The sequence below is a fragment of the Juglans regia genome, chromosome 9, assembly GCF_001411555.2.
Source record: "Juglans regia cultivar Chandler chromosome 9, Walnut 2.0, whole genome shotgun sequence".
Lineage (NCBI taxonomy): Eukaryota > Viridiplantae > Streptophyta > Magnoliopsida > Fagales > Juglandaceae > Juglans > Juglans regia.
This window is the reverse complement of record NC_049909.1, coordinates 12,483,937-12,506,038: the sequence shown is the minus strand read 5'-3', so window position 1 is coordinate 12,506,038 and position 22,102 is coordinate 12,483,937. Positions and strand designations below refer to the sequence as shown.

Sequence of the window (22,102 nt, the reverse complement as noted above, 5' to 3'; positions counted from 1 at the left end):
CTGCCTTACTGCATGCAGATAGATCCACTCCTTGATACGATGAATGATCTCTGCCACAAACTTAGCTATCTGGCAGTATTAACAGCCTAACAGGATGGCTGATAATTAGAGCAGTGCTATATAACATTCACTGTAGTGGTACACATAATGCACACACTACAATTTACTAATTTCTGCTCTCCATATGGATGGTTAGGATGATGCCACATAGGATGTGCAAAGTGACTGTTCCCAAACAGTGACTTCTCCCAAGATTATTTCGATGCATAATGCTCTACTAAAGTTTTATTGATTGAAAAGAGGCATAGCTCAAGTACATAGGTAGTACGCCTACCGGCAAATAACTAGAAATGGATATAAGCAAATTATGAAAATTAGCCCTATTACAGTCAATGACAGAAGCCCCAGAAAATAGTGTTGAAGAAGAAACTCTTCAACTCGTCCAAGGGACACTTCCGGTTTTCAGAACACCTACCATTTCTCTCCATCTAGAGGCACCACATCATGCAATGAGGAATCATTTTCCATATAGCAGCAATATGAATGTTACCCCGAAGACCTCTCCAACACTAAAAAATATGCACTACCCTTCCAAGCATAACCCATGGCAAACCAGTTCGATTGAGAATAACATCCCACAAAAAAAGAATAATAATAACTGGCCACCTCGCAATGTAACAATAAATGTTCCCCATTTCCCCATTTTTCTTACATAAATAACATCAATCCATAATGATAAGACCAAGTTTAGTCAGATTGTCAATGGTGAGAATTTTACCAAGGGACACAATCCAACCAAAGAAAGCGATCTTGGGAGGAAACCTTGAATCTCCAAGTTCTCTTCCAAGGAAAATGATTAGTATGAAGCTTTTAACTTTAGAAACAGGTTTTACTTGCATTGGAAATATCTATCCACAAATCAAGCTTCTCAAGAGCTTTTCCAGATTCTTGTGTTTCACGAGCCAAAGCTACTCCTTCACCCAAGGTTTTAACATTGCCACTGACCAATAAAGCTGCTGCCGCATTTAATACCTGATTAATTTTTTTGTTGACAATTAGATTTCTCATTCATAAGTAATAACTTAAGAAATTAGCATCCTTCTGAGTTAAGTGCCTGTTTGGGATTGATATAGGTAATAGAGCTTTGAATTGTAGAGCTTTATTAAAAAGTTCTATTATTAAAAAGTTGTTTACTGCTTGGTAAACCTACGCCTAAAGCACTTTTAAAGTTGTTATGCTGGTTTTCAGTATTTTCTCTAGAAGTACTTTTCAACAAAAACTTCAATTTGGAGCTTTTGCTTTTCTAGGTGTTTAAAACATTTTTTATAAATTTACCAAACATATCATTTTTTTTCTTTAAAAGAGCTTTTAAACTGTTGAAAGTACTTTTTTTTATAAGAGAAACTGTTGAAAGTACTTTTCAAGCTCTCAAACTCAAAACCAAACAGGCACTAAATTGCCAAAGTACTTACAAGGGCATCAGCAATGGGCCCTTTCTCCCCTGAAAATACGCGCTTTAGAACCTCCGCATTGTACTTTGGACCTCCACCTCGCAAGCTTTCTAGAGTGCAGCGAGCAATGCCAAACTCCACTGTCCAGAAAAACATTATATTTTTTCCATTTGAAACTATTGACACATAGCAACTAATCATAACAAATTAAAAGTTAGGGACAAGATTCTTACGGGGATCAAATGAGAACTTCTCAATCTTCTCTGGAGTAACATCAAGGATTAACCCTGGTCCTGCATTCAAATATTTTATTTTTGACTAAGAAGAAATTTAATTATACCTCTCTGAGAGAATTGAGCATATCAACCTCTAACTTTGCAATAAGCATTTTTTAGCATTTGAAAAAAGAAGGATCTTACCAAGGGGGCTCATTTCATCTAAGCCCTCTGAGTGAACAACTAATGCTCTTTTCATGCCAAATTGCTGGAGTGCTTTAGCCATTTTGAGGACCTATCCAACAGAGAGAATATCATACTCTTCTTGGGCATTCATATATGAGGAAAAAAAATGACAAATGGAATGTAATCAACTAGTGATTTGAAAAGTAAACCCCAAGCCCTCCACAGTATATATTTGTGCATCCTCATACATGAGAGATACAAAACATAGTTGTTTTAGTTTGATTCTACATGCTGACAAACAAAAACTATCGACACTACTTTTTTTTTTTTTAATAAATAAACAGATTTTATTAATAAAAGAATGGGCAAAATGCCAATTACAAAACTCGTATGCCCTAGCTAAGTAGGCGCATTAGAAGCAAGGAAATCATGTAGGTCCATGCCATTAAAGTCCACAGTGATAGCCCAAGTACAAAGAGTTCTAAAAAATAAAACTTTTAGCTCCTCCTTGTCCTCGAACGTCCGCTCGTTTCGCTCCTACCACAAGCACCACATGATGCATATAGGGATCATCTTCCAAACTGCTTTGATCTGCTGCATACCTCTGATATTTGTCCAACACGCCATCGCTGCCACCACGGTCTCCGGCATAACCCACGCTAGATTAGTCTACTAAACACCTCGTTCCAGAGTTCCTTTGCTATCTCGCAATGTAGAAGAAGATGATCCACCGACTCACCCCCTCTTCTACACATGCAACACCAATCTGCTATGATTACCCTCTTTTTCCTCAGATTGTCAATGGTGAGAATCTTTCCTAGAGAAGCTGTCCACACAAAAAATGAGGCTTTAGGGGGTGTCTTGTGCCTCTAGAGCCTTCTCCAAGGAAACTGAGTATCAGCCTCTTGTGTGAGAGCCTTATAAAAGGAGCGAACATAAAAGACTCCTTTCCTTGTAGGTATCCACCACATACCATCTTCATGCTGCATGTTTGGTTGCATGGAGTATATTAGGCTATAAAAATCTACAAAACTGCTCATTTCTCAATCATGTGCTGCCCTACTAAAGTTAATATTCCAGTGAATCCGCCCTCTCGAGACCCCCATAACTTCCGCCATTGTGACATCTTTGGCACTTGCAATCTGGAAAAGTGAAGGAAATAGCTCTTGTAGGGCACTATTACCACATCAAACATCTCTCCATAATCTAATCCTGGTTCCTACACCCACCTGAAGTCTAGAGTGTCGATTGAAGATCCCCCACCCTTTTCTTATGTGTTTCCAACAGCCCATAAGCCCCTCTAACTTCTCTAGTACACCATCCCCCCCATAAACCACCATATTTGTGCTCAATCACCATTTTCCATAGGGCCTCTGGTTCCTTGTTATATCTCCACAACCATTTACCAAGTAACGCTTATCGACACTACTATTTTGCTATTTAAAGTCATCTAGGCTCTACTGGCAGCAAAACACTCTATTTGAGTATAGTACCAGATACTCCAGAGCTATGGTGAGCCTATAGCAAGAGAAAATGCTCAGCAGTTTTCAGTCAACTGTAAAACAATTCAGGCAGGACCAGATTAAATTAAAAACTTTGGAAACTAACTGGAAATTACTCTAATGGTTAAGAATCTACGTAGTTTAAAAGCTTAGATACACTGACCCCATCTTGGCAAATTAGTACCTGCTTGGAGATAATCTTATCTCCGGTACCAGTTTTAGTATGTAAACAATTCAAATCTATTAGCCTTTGGCAGTAGTTAAAGAAAAATGACAACCATCTGTCGGATCATACCAATAATGTGTTGTTAAGGGATATTAATCATGCGGTCAAGTCCATGAAGCTTCAATTATTAATCATAAATACAAAAGCCCATACTGCCACCAAGAGTTTATTGCTAATAGAACTCAAAGAAGCAAAGCAGAGATAAATGAAAAGAAATGATCAGGAAATACTATTCTAGGAAAAGATGACAATTATACTATTTCAACTCTTCTTAGTACAAGTACTTACCAAGTCATCCTTGTAAACACCTACAACAGCAAAAGACACTCTTGCTGGATTCAACATTGGGCCCAATATGTTGAACACAGTTTTCACTTTTAGTGTTTTCCTAACAGGGCTGACAATCTTCATTGCTGGGTGATATTTTGGAGCCATCATAAATCCAATTCCACTTTCATTCACGCACCTCGTCACCCCCTGAGTCAAGAAAAACAAGAAATCAAATTAGTATAGACAAATCAATTGTTCTAAATTCTTTCTTTCCATATTCTATAAGTTGAGCACAAACGCAAAATGGCATCTCATTTCTTTTTCTAGCTCTCTGCTACATATGTAGTGCGGTTTCAGTGGGTCTAGATTTGGAATCAATACCATGGAAAGAGAAACTAATTATTATTGCACTAACAACTCAAAAATTCTATGATAAGAAAGGGGTAATATCCTATTATTGCAACTTTTATGGATACTGATGACTTATTGTGATACCCCATATGATAAGAGAATAAGGTAGGTGGTGTATGAGATCCCACATTGTTTGAGAATGAGAAGTTCTTGCTCTTTATAATGTTCCAATGGGGCTCCAATTGTATCATTGACTAATCATTTTAGAGTATAGGCCATGTGGTTTTACTTATCAAAAAAGAATTTTTTACTTATCAAAAAGTATAGACCATGTGGTTTGGACCTTCCATTGGAGCGTTAACTTACGTTCATTCCAAAAGTGTTTATAAAGCCTAAAGCGGCTGATTTATAAGCTTCTAATGACGCATGTACTTCTCACCACACAAGAAGCTACTCTGAAGCTCACACTACCTGAGTACCATTGGACCCTCAATTTAACTTTGAAAAACCAAATTAATTGCACTAACCTCTGGCTCCAAGTCAATAGCTACTCCCAACGCCTCTAATACATCAGCACTTCCACACGCAGAAGAACTTGACCTGTTTCCTTGCTGAAAGCAAAATACTTTAAACAATCACTGTTTCATAGATCTTTATATAAACTTAAGATTCACTTGAATCACTCCACTAAACATCAGAACAGCATAAATTGAAATAATAAAGAATACCAACCTTTGCAACTTTCGCACCACAAGCTGCAGCAAGTATTGAAGCCCCTGTGGATATGTTCACCGTATTTGCTCCATCACCACCTGTTCCAACAATGTCAACCGCATCAACCAACCCTTCTACCTTCACACTATGCTTGAGCATTGCCCTTGCTAATCCCACAACCTGTTTGATCGGTACAACCCCATAGTTATTCACTCATGCCAAGTCTCCATTTGTCTCAACATTAAGTATGCTTTTGTAACTATTAGAGAAAAACAGCATAGACATATGTTCTTAACAAAGAACTTAGGCCATTCAAAATTTGAAAATCGGGGCGGACTCAAAATTTCTCAAATATTATAATTAAAAGACAATTTCAATTTCAATAGAATATGTACTTTCAGAAATTCCATTAAAAGACAAGTAAAAATTAATTATATTTGGACCCCAAGAAAGAGAACTCTTACTTCTTCATATGTCTCTCCTTTGGCTCTTAGCAGCACAAGAAAAGCACTTATCAATGCCTCACTGGGATCATTCAGTAAAAAATCCAGAGTAGCTTCAGCCTCAGACTCTGATAAGTCCACTCGATTTATCAATGATTCAACCAACTGCATAACCACAAACATGTGTTTAAAAACCAAAATTCACAAACAAAAAAACTACCCTCAAATCTGTACCTCATTGAAAGATGTAGTTGGTGGGGTTGAGCTCTTGGAAACAGTAACAGGCAAAGCAGTGACTAGAGTGCTTGGAGCCAAGTTTCTTTGCTGTTTTGCGTGAAGAATCGGCAGGGTGAAAGAGCGATTTCGAGAATCAAGCTTGTGATGGTAAGTTATAGAAGAGAAAGAGATGGGGGATTTGTAGGAGGTGACTGCCATTTTACGGTTCACAAAGCCAAAAGAACCTATGAAATTGAACCTGTTCTCCAGTGTATTATCACTAGTGTGAAGGGACCCTGCAAGGCACGTGCTTGATTCGCCCTATCCTGTGACTAAGTATAGTCATGAATCAAATTGGTGAAAAAAAATGTATCTAACAATTAATACATGTGCATTACAGATTTTGAATATTGGGTCCCCATGACATTCCATCACTCAATGGAAATGACCAGCAGGCACAATTTTGAATACATTGGAGGTTTGTTGACAAGAGTTGCTGCTATATTCAACTCTTCCACAAGAGTTGCTGCCATATTCAACTCTTTCCAACTCTCTCCACCCTCACCATATATTTTTTTCCCAATACAAGCTTCTCATATGATGACAGACTTACCTACATTCTATGTTTGTTATTGGGAATTGATGTTTCCGTTAAAAAAACAGTACAGGACAAGATATTTGAATTGGAAAACCGTGTATACTTGGATCCATTGCTGTCAGACTATGCTGCAGAAACGTAAAATACAAGGGTCCAAGCTTGTAGTCAAAGATTGCCAACTTGCAGAAGCAGTTTGGTAATTTTTAATTAACTTGACCTTCTTTAGCTTACTTTTATATGACAATGAATCTAGAAGACCGAGCAAATGCAATTTGTCTTTTACCCGATTAAACCCCAGATCAGTGTAACACAGCCACATAACATGGACCTGATAAAACATCGGCTTCTCTTCAATGAGATATTGCCCCCTAGAAATATTTTGAACCCAAAGATTTGGACCTTAGACCTGGGGGAGCATACCGCCATACCCCCAACCCCCAGAAGTTTTCTCTGGCTTATATATATATATATATATATATATATATATATATATATATACACACACACACATATGAAGATTATAGTTTTTACCAGCCAACAGGGATTGCCCCTTCGACAATAACATGGCCACCTAAATAATATTGCATAAATCATTGTTGTATAGAGTAGCTTAAGTTGCGCTTGTTCACTATTTGTAAATTCCCCACTGAAAAAAGGGAAAAAAAACATTTTGACAAAATATGGTGTCATATATTATTGTGCAGGTTCCTACTTGATATGAGTGAATCCCAACATCTAATAATGGTTGGCAATTCAATCACGATAAAGTATTTATGGTAGTACTTGTACATGGAGTTTTACCTAAAGACATTTACATGAGATTTGTTGCAACTACTGCAATTTAGTCGTATTCTTGCAACTGGAGGGTGTTCAAGGTGGGGTTTAGGTTAGAGTGACATTTTTTTTCCCACAACAGTTTTTTTTCCAATAAAACAGAAATAATGTAGGAAAATCAAATGGCCATATCTCACGAAATTACCAACAACGATGTACTGTAAATCAAACACAAAGTGAAATTAATCTATTGACTCAAGATGCAAGACAAATAATTTGATTTTTTTTACACTACAGCTTTTCCAAGAAAACAACAATGCGGGAAAATCAAATGGCCATATCTCACGAGATTATCAACAATAACGCAATGGAATAATGTATCTTCAATACACTTATTGCCTATATCTAACGAATTATCAGCAATAATGCAACCTTTTGAAGAAAATAAAAACATACTTCTGTCGATGAGATTGCGATGCGACAGTGAAAGTGGGAATTAAGATCGCTTTATATCCTACAGGAAAAATCAAAATGTTCGAATGAGACATACGTGGAAACAAGAATCAAGAACAAGGAGCAAACAACAAAAACAGGGAAGCCCAGAATCGAGGGGCTGCTAGCCTGCTACGCGGCCGAATGATAAGTTGACGAGCTGCTATAATGATTCAAAAGAAGCCAAAACACATTTTGCTTCTTGTGCAATTTGTTTCAATAAATAAAACAAAAGAAGAGAGAGAAGGTTCTCGATGAGCAGCGATTCATTTCTTCATTTCAATAAGAACAACAACAGCAACAACAAAGAGAAAAAAGCAGGAGGAGAATCAGCATTTTTGAGTTTCTCTGCTTGTAAACGAAACCGAAGAATGCATACTGCATATCCTATCTGGAAGAAAAGAGAGTCGCTTACATAGAAATGGAGATGCCGGGTTTTGGGGCAAAAATCTAGCGCAAAGTTTCAACTCCTTGTCTTCACATCCGACAAACCGATCGCATGCGCTTCACCAAAACTTTTGTTTGTAGTTAAAGGTATGAAACAACGCGAGGACGCTCAACCGCAAGCTATATATATATATTATCTCACCCTTTAGCACATTGGGTTGGAACCCATTCAGGAAGAGATGATTAAAGAAGCAGAATCATGGAATTCAAGAGGGGGGCGGCATTCCTCCTTGGGCTTTTCGCACGAGTTTTTACTTCCACCGACGATGGTTTTCTCGATCGTTGTCACAGACTTGTAGAGGTCTACGGGCCATCCAAAGTCCAATTGCCTCTATTCTCTTTTGCAATGGTAGTGAATAATGATGGTTAAAAATTAAAATTATGACTAAAAAAAGGGTTCAATTCCAAATAATTCAGCCAATTGAACTTGAAATGGTTGAAAACTTGATAGATTTCGATGCATATTTTGCGGCGCTCATAAAACCAATTCATTCAACTAATTGTAGATCAATTTTGAACTTATTCCAGATTATTCAAACTATATTTTTTATTGTATTTAGGAAATGATTTTTTTTTTTTCTTGTATAAAAATATGATAGAATTTGAGAGGATAAAATATCTCAATTTTAGATTAAAAGTACAGCTCATCAACGAGCCCCCACTAGAAGACAATAGAAAGAGAGGAAGAAAATAGTGTCAAAAGGAAAAGTAGAGATGTGACGTAAATGAGAGAAGATGTGACATAAAACAAGAGAGGAGCAGAGGATAAAAGAGGCTTTCAAATAACTTTTTGGGAAGCTTTCGACTTCTCCTTCAACTTCTTCAACCTTACATCAGGGACTCTAGCGACGAGATCTTCTCAGAAGATAGAGCTCCGATCTCCATTGTACAGCGAGGATGAGAGACTAGAAGAGATTGTAAAACAATCGTATTATAGTAGACTCTCATCTCCAAAACTCTCGTGGACGTAAGCATTACGCCGAATCACGTAAATTTGGGTGGCAATCCTCTTTATTTTCTCTGCATTTATTTACTGTTCACTACCAGGGAAACAAGCATAGACACTGCACAATCGTACCGAACCACCATCAGGGGCTCTATACAACATCAATTGATACCCGAAAAGTTTCAGAAGATTAAGAATGACTCTTTCTCTCATTCCGACATGTGCTATTGTTAGGCATTAACAAAATACATAGTAGGACATGTAGTTATTTACTTTATTTTAAATTCTTTTATACATAATTTAAATGTTTGCATTGCATTATAGGTATTTTTAATATTTCTTTTATCAAAACCGAAATATCCGATTCAGATTCAAACATGTTATAAATCACCCGATTCAGCAAATTGAATTGTCCGAATCGAATAAATCTCTCCCAAATCCAAATCAATCTGGAAATTTCAAGATTCGGTGAAAACAGCCATATAACCCAATCGGGGCCTTAAATCTCAATTGTGATGTTAGATGTAACAACCTATGCAATTCTATACGTAGAGACTTCCAAAAATTCTTAGGATTCTCCTGAACTCTAAGGCCCCTAATACTTATTGGGTAGTGAAATGATTGAATTAAGATTTTTATTAGATTTTAAAAAATGAGAGAAAAAATTGAATAAAAATATTATAAACAAAAAAAATTGTTTGAATATAATTTTTAATATTATTTTTATTTTGAGATTTTAAGTTATATTATTTTTTATATTTAGATGAAAAAGTTGAAGATTTGAAATTGAAAAGTATTTAATATTTGAGTGATATTTGGAAAAAGAAAATAATAACCTTACAACTATTTTACAACTCTACGTAAAACGGAAAGTAGTTTTGTAATATTAAAATTTAATTTTAATAGAGTGGCATGATTTCATTGGTTGTTTGAAAATGAGTTGTAACATAATTGTAGGTATACCATTACTCATATGAGAATATTTGAGAATAATTGTATTGCCAAACGACACCTTATACCATTGACATGAATCTTTTCTACAATAATGAATGAGATAAACCAACTCTTATTGTGAAGAAAAAGTTTGCAAGTAACATATTATTATCTAATCCATGTCACCAATAATCGCCACAAGAGCAAATTCCATTCTTGAAATGATGGAAACGATTTGAATCCCTTACAATGATCTCTCTTTCAGTAATCCTAGAAATGAATTTAGTCGCCTCATGGCAGTCACCACAAACCCGCAGATTCTTGAAAATACGAATGGTACTTTTAGGAGGAGTGGTAATAATTCCAAATGCAATTGCCAATCTTTCACTATGACTTGTGAGGATATGCTCCTTCTCATCATCCTCAACATCCTGCAGCACAAAGCTATAGTCTGGAACATAACCAAGGCTCTTCATTTTCGCAGTCAGAACCTCGAGCTCCTCGTATATTTCTTCAGATTTAGGATGAGTTTGGTTTCCAGTGTAGAATACATCAACTTTGTTGTTCACTTCAATTGAGCTCCATCCAGGTGTCTTCTTTAATCCCCTATCTCTTGCCAATGATCTCACTCTATTCACTCCCTCCCATTTCCCAACATTGGCATAAATATTTGACAGCAAAACATAGTAGCCAACATTCTCTGAATCAACTTCAAACAAGTGATCTGAAGCAATCGAACCCAACTCGAAATTTCCATGTATTCTACAAGCACCAAGAAGAGCACCCCAGACAGAAGCATCAGGCTGTATAGGCATGTTTTGTATCAAATTATATGCCAGGTCTAAACGTCCAGCTCGCCCGAGCAAATCTACCATGCTACCATAGTGCTTCAAACTAGGCTTGATGCCATATTTTTCTTGCATCACATTGAAGCACCATTGACCCTCATCAACCAAACCTGAATGGCTACAAGCCGCTAATAAAGATACAAAGGTTACATGATCTGGCTTTACCCCGTCGTCTATCATTTCGTTAAATAGCTTCAGAGCTTTCTCACCATGCCCATGAATTCCATGACAGGATATTATGGCGTTCCAAGGAACTGAACTCTTCCTGGGCACTTGATAAAATAAGGACATTGCATCATCTAATTTTCCACATTTTCCGTACATGTCAATCAGGCAGGTACCCACAAAGACATCCAAGTAGAGACAGTTCTTAATCACACGGCCATGAATTTTCATACCTTGTTGCAAGGCCCCTACATGGGAATATGCTGGTAGAATACTCACCCAAGTACCTTGGTTAGGAATTATCTCTATGTGCTCTACCATCATATGGTAAAATTCAATCGCCTCACTTGCAAGACCATTTTGAGCATAACAGGTGATTAAGGTATTCCATGAAATCACATCTTTGACAGGAAGTCCTTCAAAGACTCTGCGAGCAGAATCTACAGAACCAGCTTTTGCATACATATCTGCAACAGCATTTCCAATGATAACATCTTTCATAAGCCAACCTCTCCTTACAACAAATCCATGAACAGACTGACTATTTCGATGATCACTTAATTGAGCAACAATAGATGCCAAACTCACTGCTGTCAACAAATCAGGCTGAATCCTTACCAGTTGCATCTCTTTGAATAGTCCAAGCGCAGTGATTGGATCTTCATTCTGCTCATATGCAGCAATTATTGAGTTCCATGAAACCAAATCTCTTACCTCCATCTGATCAAAAACCCTTTGTGCATGCCCTAAGTTCCCAAATTTCGCATACATGTTAATCAAGGCGTTGGACACAAATACATCTGATTCCAGTCCATGCTTTATGGAATACAAATGAACTAAAATTCCAACTAAGATATCATCTGATAGCGCACAAACAGGAAGTATACTTGCAACAGTAACGGGATCCATCTTAACGCCGTCCAATCTCATCTCGTCCAAAAGGTCCAATGCCTCTGCAGCATTTCCATTCTGACAAAACCCAGAAATCATTGCATTCCAAGAACCCATATCCCGAACTGGCATGTTATTGAACAATTTACGCGCAACACCTAAGAAACCAAAGCGGGAATACATATGGACCAAAGAAGCAGCCACAAAGACATCCCATTCGAAACCCAACTTTAGAACCCAGCAATGCATCTTCTTCCCATCAACCATATTTCCACAAGCTTTTAACACAGGTGGAAAAGTGTAGGAATCAGGTTGAAGGCAAGAGGTTAACAAGAGCTGATAAAAACAGTTTACAGCTTCATGATAACGATGAACACGAGCATAAGCAGATATCATTGAGTTCCAAGTAAAAATATTCTTTTTCTGAATCTGATCAAACGTGTGCCGAGCAAATGAGACATCACCAAGGTTGGCATAAAGATTGACAAGTCCGGTGGAGAGAAAGATGTCTTGAGCATTCCCTGATAGAACAAGAAGGGCATGAAGGCGCTTGGCAAGGTGCACGTTTGTGCAGGATGAGAATAAAAGTTTGAAATCAAGGTCTTTGTTCTCGTTTTCATAGCCATCCGATATGAATTGCAGAGAAGTGGTAGCAGCCGGAGAAAATGTGCAACGGGCTTGAATGAATGGCCAAAATCTAAGAGGATGCACACCTTTGCAGGTTTGCGGCACTCTGAACATAAATGTAGCTTTCAGTCCAATATATCAATGGTCACTGAGTGCTTTAAAAAGAGCTTGCTTGCTATTGTCATAAACCTGAAAATAATTTTTCTAGACATGTTGAGCATACAAGGAAGAAGAAAAAAATTATATACCTTAGTTCAGGTTAGGTCATTATTTCTTTTTTATAAGTAGTTCGGGTTTAGGTTCATAGCTTCTTGCCAAGTAGAAGAGCAAAGCAAAAATTCAAATACGCTACTATTTTACCCAGTTCCACTAGTGTTTTTCACAACTTCAAAAAATGACCAAGACCAAAAGTTGAACGTTCGTTTAAGCATTATATGTGGTACATGAGCATTTTGGAAGCTCTAGATCAGAGTGCTTACCAAATATCAAGTTCAAGATAACTGTCCAAAACCGCCCATTCCAAAATCCAAATACAGAAAAGACTGCAACAAATGGAGGCTCCATGATTAGTAAGCAAACATACGAGGAAAGAACTGTTAAAAAGTAGAGCAACATATCATGCAAAAGTAAATTGCAAACTTGTAAGTCCAGAAATGCACAACCACAACATGATAAACTAATAATGCAAGACTATTCAACAAGCAAGTCTCACCAAGTTTTCTTTTTGTTCCTTTATCCTGAATTCAACTTCAACCTAGTATCCATCCTTTGGCATGATCTTTTGCACAAGTTAAATTGGTCAGTTCACAAATGAATACTAGAACATAACATCCACCCCCACCCCCCAAGTTTTTTTTTTTTTTTATCTAAGTTATTTGCCATTAAAAAAAAAAACACCAAAACTAAAACTAAAAAATTCACCACACCTAAAATTCGGCTATCCTATTCTTTCTTTGTAACAATTAAACCACATAAATTCATTGTGCTAAACCATATGGATTTCATACTTTAGCCACTAAAAATGCAATTTATTGAGAAGGGAGGGAGCTGAGGGGGGAGGTAACTAGAACTAAAGCACCAGGTTGGAAAAGGGTTGTACACCAACAGATATGCCTTCCAACAAGATGCTCAACTCAGCCACTTGATCCCTTCATGTGACACTGATATGAAAGCACTACATTGTTGTCTCTCGATTTTACCTCTGCAGAAATCTGGTAGCACAACATGTACTGTTATCCCGTCTGATGAACTGACCTAGCGGCTGAGAAAGATTTACAGAGCAACGATTCATGGTAGTAGTTAGGAGGCAAACCAGAGAAAACAACCCAGACCGGAACTCTAGAGGGTTCATTCTCCTCATTAAACTCAGTCATCCACTGAAAAACACGGAAAGGAACACCCTCCATTTCACAGGTCTCACGAGAGAAGGCCTTCAAAAAATCTTCCTCATTCGGGAAACGAAGAAACACATTACGTGGCTTTCACAAGCTAGAGACCACGGGTTGAGCATGGAGACCCCATCGGCGGCTCCGAATGAAAGACCAAATCACATCCAACGAGGGCCCAAAGTTATGAAGGCATTGAAAATCACTGTAGGACAGGGACCCATAGTAAACCAAGTGGAATATAGAAATGCATAAAGACAGGCAAATTCATCAACATTTGTAAACCATCTGTATAAAGAAACACCTTTCTCGAGCACCATTAACATTTGCAAACCATCTGAATCAAGAAACACTTTCTCAAGCAACAAGATCAACCTCATCACGCCCAGGCAGAACCACATCTAATCTCATCATACTCCTATACCGATCTGGAACAGGTGCACCTGCTTGCACACACATCTCCACCACAGCTGGAGCTTTACCATAATACCTCTTCAAGTTGTTATCCAAGTCAGGCCCATCTGGATCTCTAACATGCCAAACATAATTGGGAGCCACAAGATCATCTATCGTTGCCTCTTGCCACGCATGCAAACCATTACGAGATTGGTGCTTTGATGCCTTGCAAATCCTCACTTTGTGCCCTTTTGGACCTACCTGAACCTCAGGACAGTATCCACAAGTCATTACATTGTACCTCTCCATCATCATCTTCACTCCCGATATCATCTCAAACCATGAATCCATTGTTCTGATGCTCAACTCCTTTAAATTTTTCCCATCATCGTACAATTGATCCAGAAGATTACTAGCATTCTCTGACATTGAGTTTTTTGTCATTTCCCCTATGTTGGTCCTCAAATTGGAATCTACCACAACATCATTTTCCTTAGAATACACGTTTCTTCCCAACCCATCATTTTCTATCATTGACTCAAAATCCACAATTCTTCCTTCGATACTATACACAGGTTTCGTTCTTCTCCTCGTAGGGTATTTTTCAAGGTCAAGACCAGCTTGTATACAAAGCTCTACAATGGCTGGGATTCGTGGTACGCTATACCTCTCATCATGCACAACCCTTGGTTTCCCAACACGGTCATAAAGATGAAAGCTTTTGGGGAAAAAAATCAAGTCATGGACTCCACCCTTTCTCCAAACATGAGTAGCATTTCGAAAACCACTCTTGGGAGCAGTGCAGGTTCGGATTTCATGGCCAACACAACCAACATGTACTTCAAAGCAGTACCTGAAGAAATAAAAACTCAATTAAGTGCAGAGAGAAATATTCAAATGATAAAAATATCAAAGATTCAGTTCGTAACACCAATAGAGGACAACCGTGTACAAGTAGCTCTAACTCTTATCCATGCCCTCAATTAGTTAAAAGTATTTCGTTTAATCTGCTTAGTGTTTAATTGTCTTCCAAAACATAGTTTCAAGGTTATCACCCTATCATTCTCCATTACATCCAATGGAAGGCCTAAGCCACATCTAGGCCATACCCCCAAAGGACTAGTCAATGTTATAATTGGAGCTCCATTGGAATCTAAGAGAAAAAAATTCTCCCTCCCAAGCAATATTAGATCTCATACACCAACTACACTCATCACTAGTATGGGGTATCACAACCTCCACCCCATAAATTCCCGATTCTGTCATCATGCCATTCGATCATCTATTCATAGGTGACACGGCTCAAGTCCCACACTTCTAGTTGGGATAGGCTTTAATACCATTTGTAACACCCCCAAGGGAAGGCCCTAGCCACATCTAGGCCATACTCCAAAAGGACCAATCAATGGTACAATTGGAACTCAATTGGAACCAGTATAAAGAGAATGACAATTGCCTCCTAAACAATGTGGGATCTCACATACCATCTACACTAGTCATTAGTATGGAGCATCACACTTGAGGAACCTTATTTTCATAGGGCACTATAGGCACAGAGTATGGCTAGCTTCAACAACTAGACCATCTTTTTTACCATGCAAAGACAACATGGAAGTACCATGCTTAACTTAACAACAAATAAATACTCTCTTGTCCCAAGCACAGTCGTATCAGATAGTGCCACCAAATTGTGATTACTTTTGGCACTAGTTTCGAATAGAGCCACTGAGCTGCACCATAGAGTTCAATTAATAGCAAGTAAATCTGGGTGAGCAACCAAAAAACCAGTTGGGGTCCATATGCAAACCAGCTCTTATCCATATGAAGCGAATTAGAAAAAATAAAAAATAAGAAAAACAATGATAAATACGAAGGAAACATATGGAGTAATAACTCAAAAGGTGGTTGTTCCATAGTACCTGCAGCGTTGAAGAGGAATGAGTTGGACAAGTTTTGAAAGGCCAAAGAGGAGGGAATGTCGGGCACGGTAGACATGGTGCGCCACCTCTACGAGCTCAGGAATCAATAACCCATTGTCAGGTGGATCTTCGAGCATTCTACAAGGTTGAGCCTTTCGGGCTTCTCTCTCCTTTTTTGCCCTAGCAATCAGAACCTTCATCGACGTTGGATATGGCTTCCTCTCTGCCTTTTTACGTTGGGGCTTTGGTATGTCAGCATACAGTGAATCATCGCCATGTAGGATTGCTTTTGATGCAAAATACAATCTCTGATGCAGTCGGAACTGCAATCTCTTCTTCAAGTTACAAATTTCTGATAATACCATCTGCTTCATATATTGTTCTATTTGGTTCTTGGAAAAATATAAGGAACAACTTCCTTTTTCTACTTCTGCTTATCAGATACCTTTGTAGGAGTAACTTTTTAGAGCCATGGGCCTATTTTGACTGGGTGCCATTCAGGATAGTAAATTGATCAGAATTCTCCAAATTTTTCAATGAAGCGTTTATAGTATCCATATTCAATTTAATAGGTCAATTTTAGAAAACTATAGGGGAAAACTATTGTAATAGTCCTAAGACCAGGTTCCAAAATCTGACTCCTAGAAGGATCCAAGAACAGAACCGAAAATAGCAAAAGAAAATGTATACTTCCAAAAAAAGCAAAGCAAAATTATAATTGTTTCAATCCAAGAAATACTATCTATAGAAAATTTTAAAGCTACAATAACAGAGAATGTGACGGCTCAAAACCCAGAGGAAAAAAAACGTAAATTTTCACCTCAAATCCCCAACTACAACCACAATATAGAATCAATGGGTTCAAAAACAGGACCCAAGACCATGATGACCATCAATACCTAATGAAAAGGTACAGCTTTTATAGACTTGAACGGCTCAACTTCCATAATATTTTTTTATTGTGTCTTTTGTATATATCTGTATACTTGGATTGCGTTTTTTATACTTTTTAAGGAACCTATCAAAAAAAATTAAGGAAAATCTTAATACTTATTAAAAAAAACTATCAATGCCAATAAAAAATGTCCACATGATGACAGAACACTCATCTAGTCCAACTGCAATTCCTCTTGTTTTTCCAGAGAGAAACGTAAAAGCCTACATTTAGCATAGATTAATTAATATCAGGGCCCTTGCTATCAAAGCCAATCAGAGAAAAAAAAAACAGATTCAAGCCCCACCGCCACAAGCACCTGCAACTAGACGCGCCGGCGGGCCTAGGGTCCCCACATCAGTGGAGACCGATCGGTGCCGAACAGTTTAAACACAAGGTTCATCAATTGACAATTTCTAAGCCCGTAAAAAAATTAAAGAGAAGAACTAGAAATAGAGGGCCAATCGAAAATGAGTGTGAGCGAGAAAGAGAGACTGAGAAAGAAGGGTACTTGTGTAGTGATGTGGAGAGAAGATGACAAGATTTTGAGAATCTGTGACTCCCAGAAAGATGCACGGCAGTGAAGGCAGCGCGGCAAGTTGGAGAGAGACAGAGAAACTGCACGGCTATGCAAGGGTTTAATTTTTGTGTTCGCAATGACTGGGCAATTATTTGAGTCTGTTTTATCAAAAAAGAAAGAAATAAACTATTTTGAACCTGTGTTCCCGTCACCTGTGGTACCGGTGGCACTGGAGTAACGGAGTTAGTACCAGTTTGAGAATATTTTATAATTTTGTGAATAATAATAAATAAAATTATTTGATTTAATATGTTTTATTAAATTTTGAAAAGTAAAAAAAATTGAGAAATAGGGGAGTTTAATATTATGTTTGAGGAATGAGAGATAAATAGTTTAACAATAATGTTACATCTAGTCGTTGAGTGCGTAAGTATCGTATAATCGTTTTAAAAAAGAGTAAGTTTATTATTAAAAAATTAATTTTTTTTTTGCAGATCTCATATTTATTCACTTTTTTTAAAATGATTGCGCAGTACTTGAGTACTTACAATTGCAATTAAGGGTGTTATCCGCCTATATTTTTCTCAAGTAGTTAGAGATAATGTCCAAATATATATCCTGAATAAATAAGAATTTAAAATTAACAAAGAATATATCAAACAAAATTATATGAAAGAAGAAAATAATCACAAAATATTAGTATTTTTCTCAACTTTTACAAAAACAGAAAGAAATTATATTCAAGAAAAATATTACGAGAATTTAGAAAAATACATATTAATATATCCTTCTTTACATGGTTTGAGATATATAAATCAAATCAATTGTCTACCATAAACAGGATTACTAACCAATAGATTAAATGAGAGAATAATCAAATTGTTTATGAAGAATATCCCATTTTGAAGTCATCAAGTTCAATCAGAGAAATACTCAAATTTTGGCTTCACTAGTTAAAAAACATAATATTACAAACACTAATAAATATCTTGATAATATAATTCAACAAAACAATTATACCAATTTATATCTAAAAATCATGGGTAAATAATTAGAAAAAATTGAAGCCCAAATATCTCCTATAAAACCCACTATTAAAGAAGTAAAAGAAACCCCTTTATTCGTTCCCCATAAAATTTCATCTCATTTAAAAACTATTTTTTCCAAAAATAAAATTGACTTATTGAAACAAATCTTTAGTAAATTAGAAAAATTAACTATTAATAATATTGCTTCTACCTCAAAACAATCACATATTAATGTATTAAGCAAGACATACTTACTTTAATATCTAACTCTGAAATTAATAATATTGAAAATCAATTTAAAAATCTAGATTTACAAATAAATAAGATTAGAGGAGATCATGTTAATAGTTTTTCAGTTAGAGATTCTAAATATCATGTTTCTATTACTCGTAATTGGTATCCGATACCTACTCCATCGGATATGCAATTTGAAGAGAGAGAACATATAGTACAATATGTTTTCGCATCAAATGTATTATATGAATGGAATATAGATAGATTATCTGAATATTAAATATTAAATCATTTCCAAGAAATGATTATGATTGCTAACGTCTATAAAAAGTAATAGAAAAACTAATCACCAAGTAGCACATATTATTGTTACAGGATTTACTAGCCAATTAAAATGCTGGTGGGATCATTATCTTTCGCATGAACAAAGGTCACAAATATTAACTGTACATAAATATGATGAAAACATGCAAATGATTAAAACAGAAAACGATTTACTTTTAGAAGATGCTGTAAATACATTAATATATGCATTAACTAAACACTTTGTTGGTAATCATGTTCAATTCAAAGAAAGAACTAGTGATTTATTGATTAATTTAAAATGCCCTCAATTATCTGATTTCCGTTGGTATAAAGATGTATTTCTAACTAAAGTTATGATCAGAAATTATTATCAACAGCCATACTGGAATGAAAAGTTCATAGCCAGACTTTCATATTATTTCGCCCAAAAGGTACGAGAATCATTAGCAAAATCATATGGTGCTATTGATTTTCATAATCTCACATATGTTGATATAATCAGTAATATTAATAGAACTGGTTTAACTATGTGCAACTATTTAAGATTAAAAAACCAAATGAAGAAATAAAAAAAAAAATTTACTAGAAAAGAATTAGGTACATTTTGTGAACAATTTGGTTATATCTCATTATTAGCCCCCTCAAGGAGACACAAAAAAGGAAAAATAATTTATAAGAATTATTCTAAAAAAATGAAAATACAGAAAACTCTATAAAAAGATAAAAGATAAACAAACATATAAAAAAAATACTAAAAAGTCCTAAAAAGACTAATAAAAAAATAAATAAATTGTTTGTTATAAATACGAAAAAGTTGGACATTATAAATCAAATTGTAAAGTCAAATAACAGATTAATGAACTAGATATATCTGAAGCATTAAAAGAAAAACTATTAGACATTTTTATAATACATTCAAATGGAGATGAAGATAGTTCTTCATAAGAATAAGAAATCTACCAATTAAAAGAATCAAGTTTTTCATAGCAATCTTCTGATAGTTAATCTGAATAAGATGAAGTACATATTTGTAATTGTATAAATAAAGATAATTGTATTTGTAATAAAATCATTAATGTACTTTCAAAACAAGAAGATATTATATTAGAATTAATAGACAAAATTAGTAACTTTCAAGAAAGAAAATATTACTTAGAAAAGTTAAAAGATATTTTTAATAATCAAAACACTTCGGTAACATCATCATCAACACCTTACAATTTTCAGAAATAATAGGAAGATTTAAAACAGACAAACAAAAAATTACGATACAAGATATACAACAAAAAATCAATGAGCTAAAACAAGAGATTAAAGATTTGAAAACATCCAATCTCAAATTAGAAGTTTCAAATGAACAATTATTACAAGAAATTATATTATTAAAAATAGAGAAAAACGATAAAAAACATAATAAAGAACAAGGAGAGTGCTCAACATTAGATGAAACAGATAATTTCATTAATATCCTTGATAAGATAAATTTTCAAAAATGGTATGTTGAAGTAACAGTTTCAATTAATCAAGAATTTTCTTTCACTACAATTGCCCTATTAGACACAGGAGCAGATTTAAATTATATACAAGAAGGCTTAATACCTTCTAAATATTTTGAAAAAATAAAAGAAATATTATCTCAAGTTAATGGAACAAAATTAAACATAAATTATAAATTATCTAATGCACATATTTGTAATAATGGAATTTGTTTTAAAACAACATTCATCTTAGTCAAAAACATTAATACTAAAATAATATTAGGAAATCATTTCCTTACTTTACTCTACCATTTCTCTATAGTAGAAGAGTGAATCTCTACTAAAATACTTAGACAACAAATTCAATTTAAATTCTTATTTCCCTCAGTATCAAAAGAAATTAACTCTTTAAAGGAAGTCTTATTAACCAAAGAAATTAATTTTCTAACAAAAAATAGAATTAGAAGAAAAAAAAAATCATATAAGTTTATTAAAACAAGAATTAAAATATAAAAGAATTCAATAACAATTAAAAGACCAATTATTAACCCCAAAAATTGATAATTTTAAAACTATAATTGAAAATGAAGTATGCTCTAACCTGTCTAATGCATTCTAGAACAGAAAACAACATATAGTTGAATTACCCTATGAAAAAAAAATTTCTAAGAAAAATATTCCAGCTAAGGCTAGACCTATTCAAATGAATAATGAATTATTAGAATACTGTAAAAAAAATTAATGATTTAAGAACAAATTGATTAATAAGGAAAAGTAAATCACCATGGAGTTATGCTGCCTTTTATGTTAAAAAATAAGTAGAATTAGAAAGAGGAGTTCCTCGTCTAGTCATGAATTATAAACCTTTAAATAAGGTATTACAATGGATTAGATACTCAATTCTTAATAAAAAAGATTTATTATTCCGATTATATAATGCTACGGTATTTTCAAAATTTGACATGAAAAGTGGGTTTTGGCAAATCCAAATTGCTGAAAAATACAGTTATAAGACAACATTCACAGTTCCCTTAGGACATTTTGAATGGAACGTTATGTCTTTTGGATTAAAAAATGCTCCTAGTGAAATTTCAAAATATTATGAATGAGATATTTACCCATTTCACTCATTTTTCGATATTTTATATAGATGATGTATTAATATTTTCTTCATCTATTGAACAACATTAGAAACATTTAAATACTTTTGTTCAAATTATCAAACAAAATGTATTAGTCATTTCATAACCAAAAATAAATTTATTTCAAGAAAAAATTAGATATATTGGTCATGAAATTTATCAAGGAACTATTACACCAATTAGCAGAGCAATAGAATTTGCTGATAAATTTTCAGATGAAATAAAAGATAAGAAACAACTATAGAGATTCTTAGGAAGCCTCAATTATGTTGCAGATTTTTATCAATCTCTCAGACCATCATAAAAGATTAAAAAAGAATTCACCCCCATAGACAGAAAAATATACAAATATTATAAAACAAATTAAGGTTCATGTTAAGAAATTACCATGCTTAGTACTCTCATATCCTCATACTTTAAAAATTGTTGAAACAGATGCCTCTAATCTTTGTTATGGAGGAATTA

The 22,102-nt window shown here is 35.1% G+C and overlaps 3 protein-coding genes across 6 annotated transcripts; all 3 read right to left on the bottom strand.

Moving 5' to 3' along the window:
• Window positions 1-673: 673 nt before the first annotated feature.
• LOC109021987 (anthranilate phosphoribosyltransferase, chloroplastic-like) lies at window positions 674-8,330 on the bottom strand. Of its 2 annotated transcripts, none has more exons than XM_035694203.1 (11): window positions 7,854-8,330; window positions 7,403-7,460; window positions 5,593-5,906; window positions 5,380-5,523; window positions 4,934-5,095; window positions 4,729-4,812; window positions 3,869-4,057; window positions 1,871-1,961; window positions 1,685-1,744; window positions 1,473-1,591; window positions 674-1,032 (listed from the first exon to the last, which is right to left on the bottom strand). In XM_035694203.1, the coding sequence occupies exons 3-11, from the start codon at window positions 5,791-5,793 to the stop codon at window positions 877-879; spliced, it is 1,206 nt and encodes a 401-aa protein (XP_035550096.1). In that variant the 5' UTR covers window positions 5,794-5,906; window positions 7,403-7,460; window positions 7,854-8,330; the 3' UTR covers window positions 674-876. The 2 variants fall into 2 exon arrangements, with proteins under 2 accessions (XP_035550096.1, XP_035550097.1); XM_035694204.1 differs by having other exon boundaries at window positions 5,593-5,900; window positions 7,854-8,208.
• Window positions 8,331-9,833: 1,503 nt separating this feature from the next.
• On the bottom strand, window positions 9,834-12,454 carry LOC109003879 (pentatricopeptide repeat-containing protein At4g33990). Its single transcript, XM_018982214.2, has one exon. The coding sequence runs from the start codon at window positions 12,407-12,409 to the stop codon at window positions 9,947-9,949; it is 2,463 nt and encodes an 820-aa protein (XP_018837759.2). The 5' UTR covers window positions 12,410-12,454; the 3' UTR covers window positions 9,834-9,946.
• A 1,569-nt stretch (window positions 12,455-14,023) lies between these two features.
• On the bottom strand, window positions 14,024-17,517 carry LOC109003880 (APO protein 3, mitochondrial). Of its 3 annotated transcripts, none has more exons than XM_035694202.1 (3): window positions 17,441-17,517; window positions 15,996-16,481; window positions 14,024-14,929 (listed from the first exon to the last, which is right to left on the bottom strand). In XM_035694202.1, exons 2-3 carry the CDS (start codon window positions 16,367-16,369, stop codon window positions 14,038-14,040), a joined length of 1,266 nt encoding a protein of 421 aa, XP_035550095.1. In that variant the 5' UTR covers window positions 16,370-16,481; window positions 17,441-17,517; the 3' UTR covers window positions 14,024-14,037. The 3 variants fall into 3 exon arrangements, with proteins under 3 accessions (XP_035550095.1, XP_035550094.1, XP_035550093.1); XM_035694201.1 differs by having other exon boundaries at window positions 15,996-17,153; window positions 17,441-17,501; XM_035694200.1 differs by having other exon boundaries at window positions 15,996-17,153; window positions 17,249-17,447.
• Window positions 17,518-22,102: the final 4,585 nt, after the last annotated feature.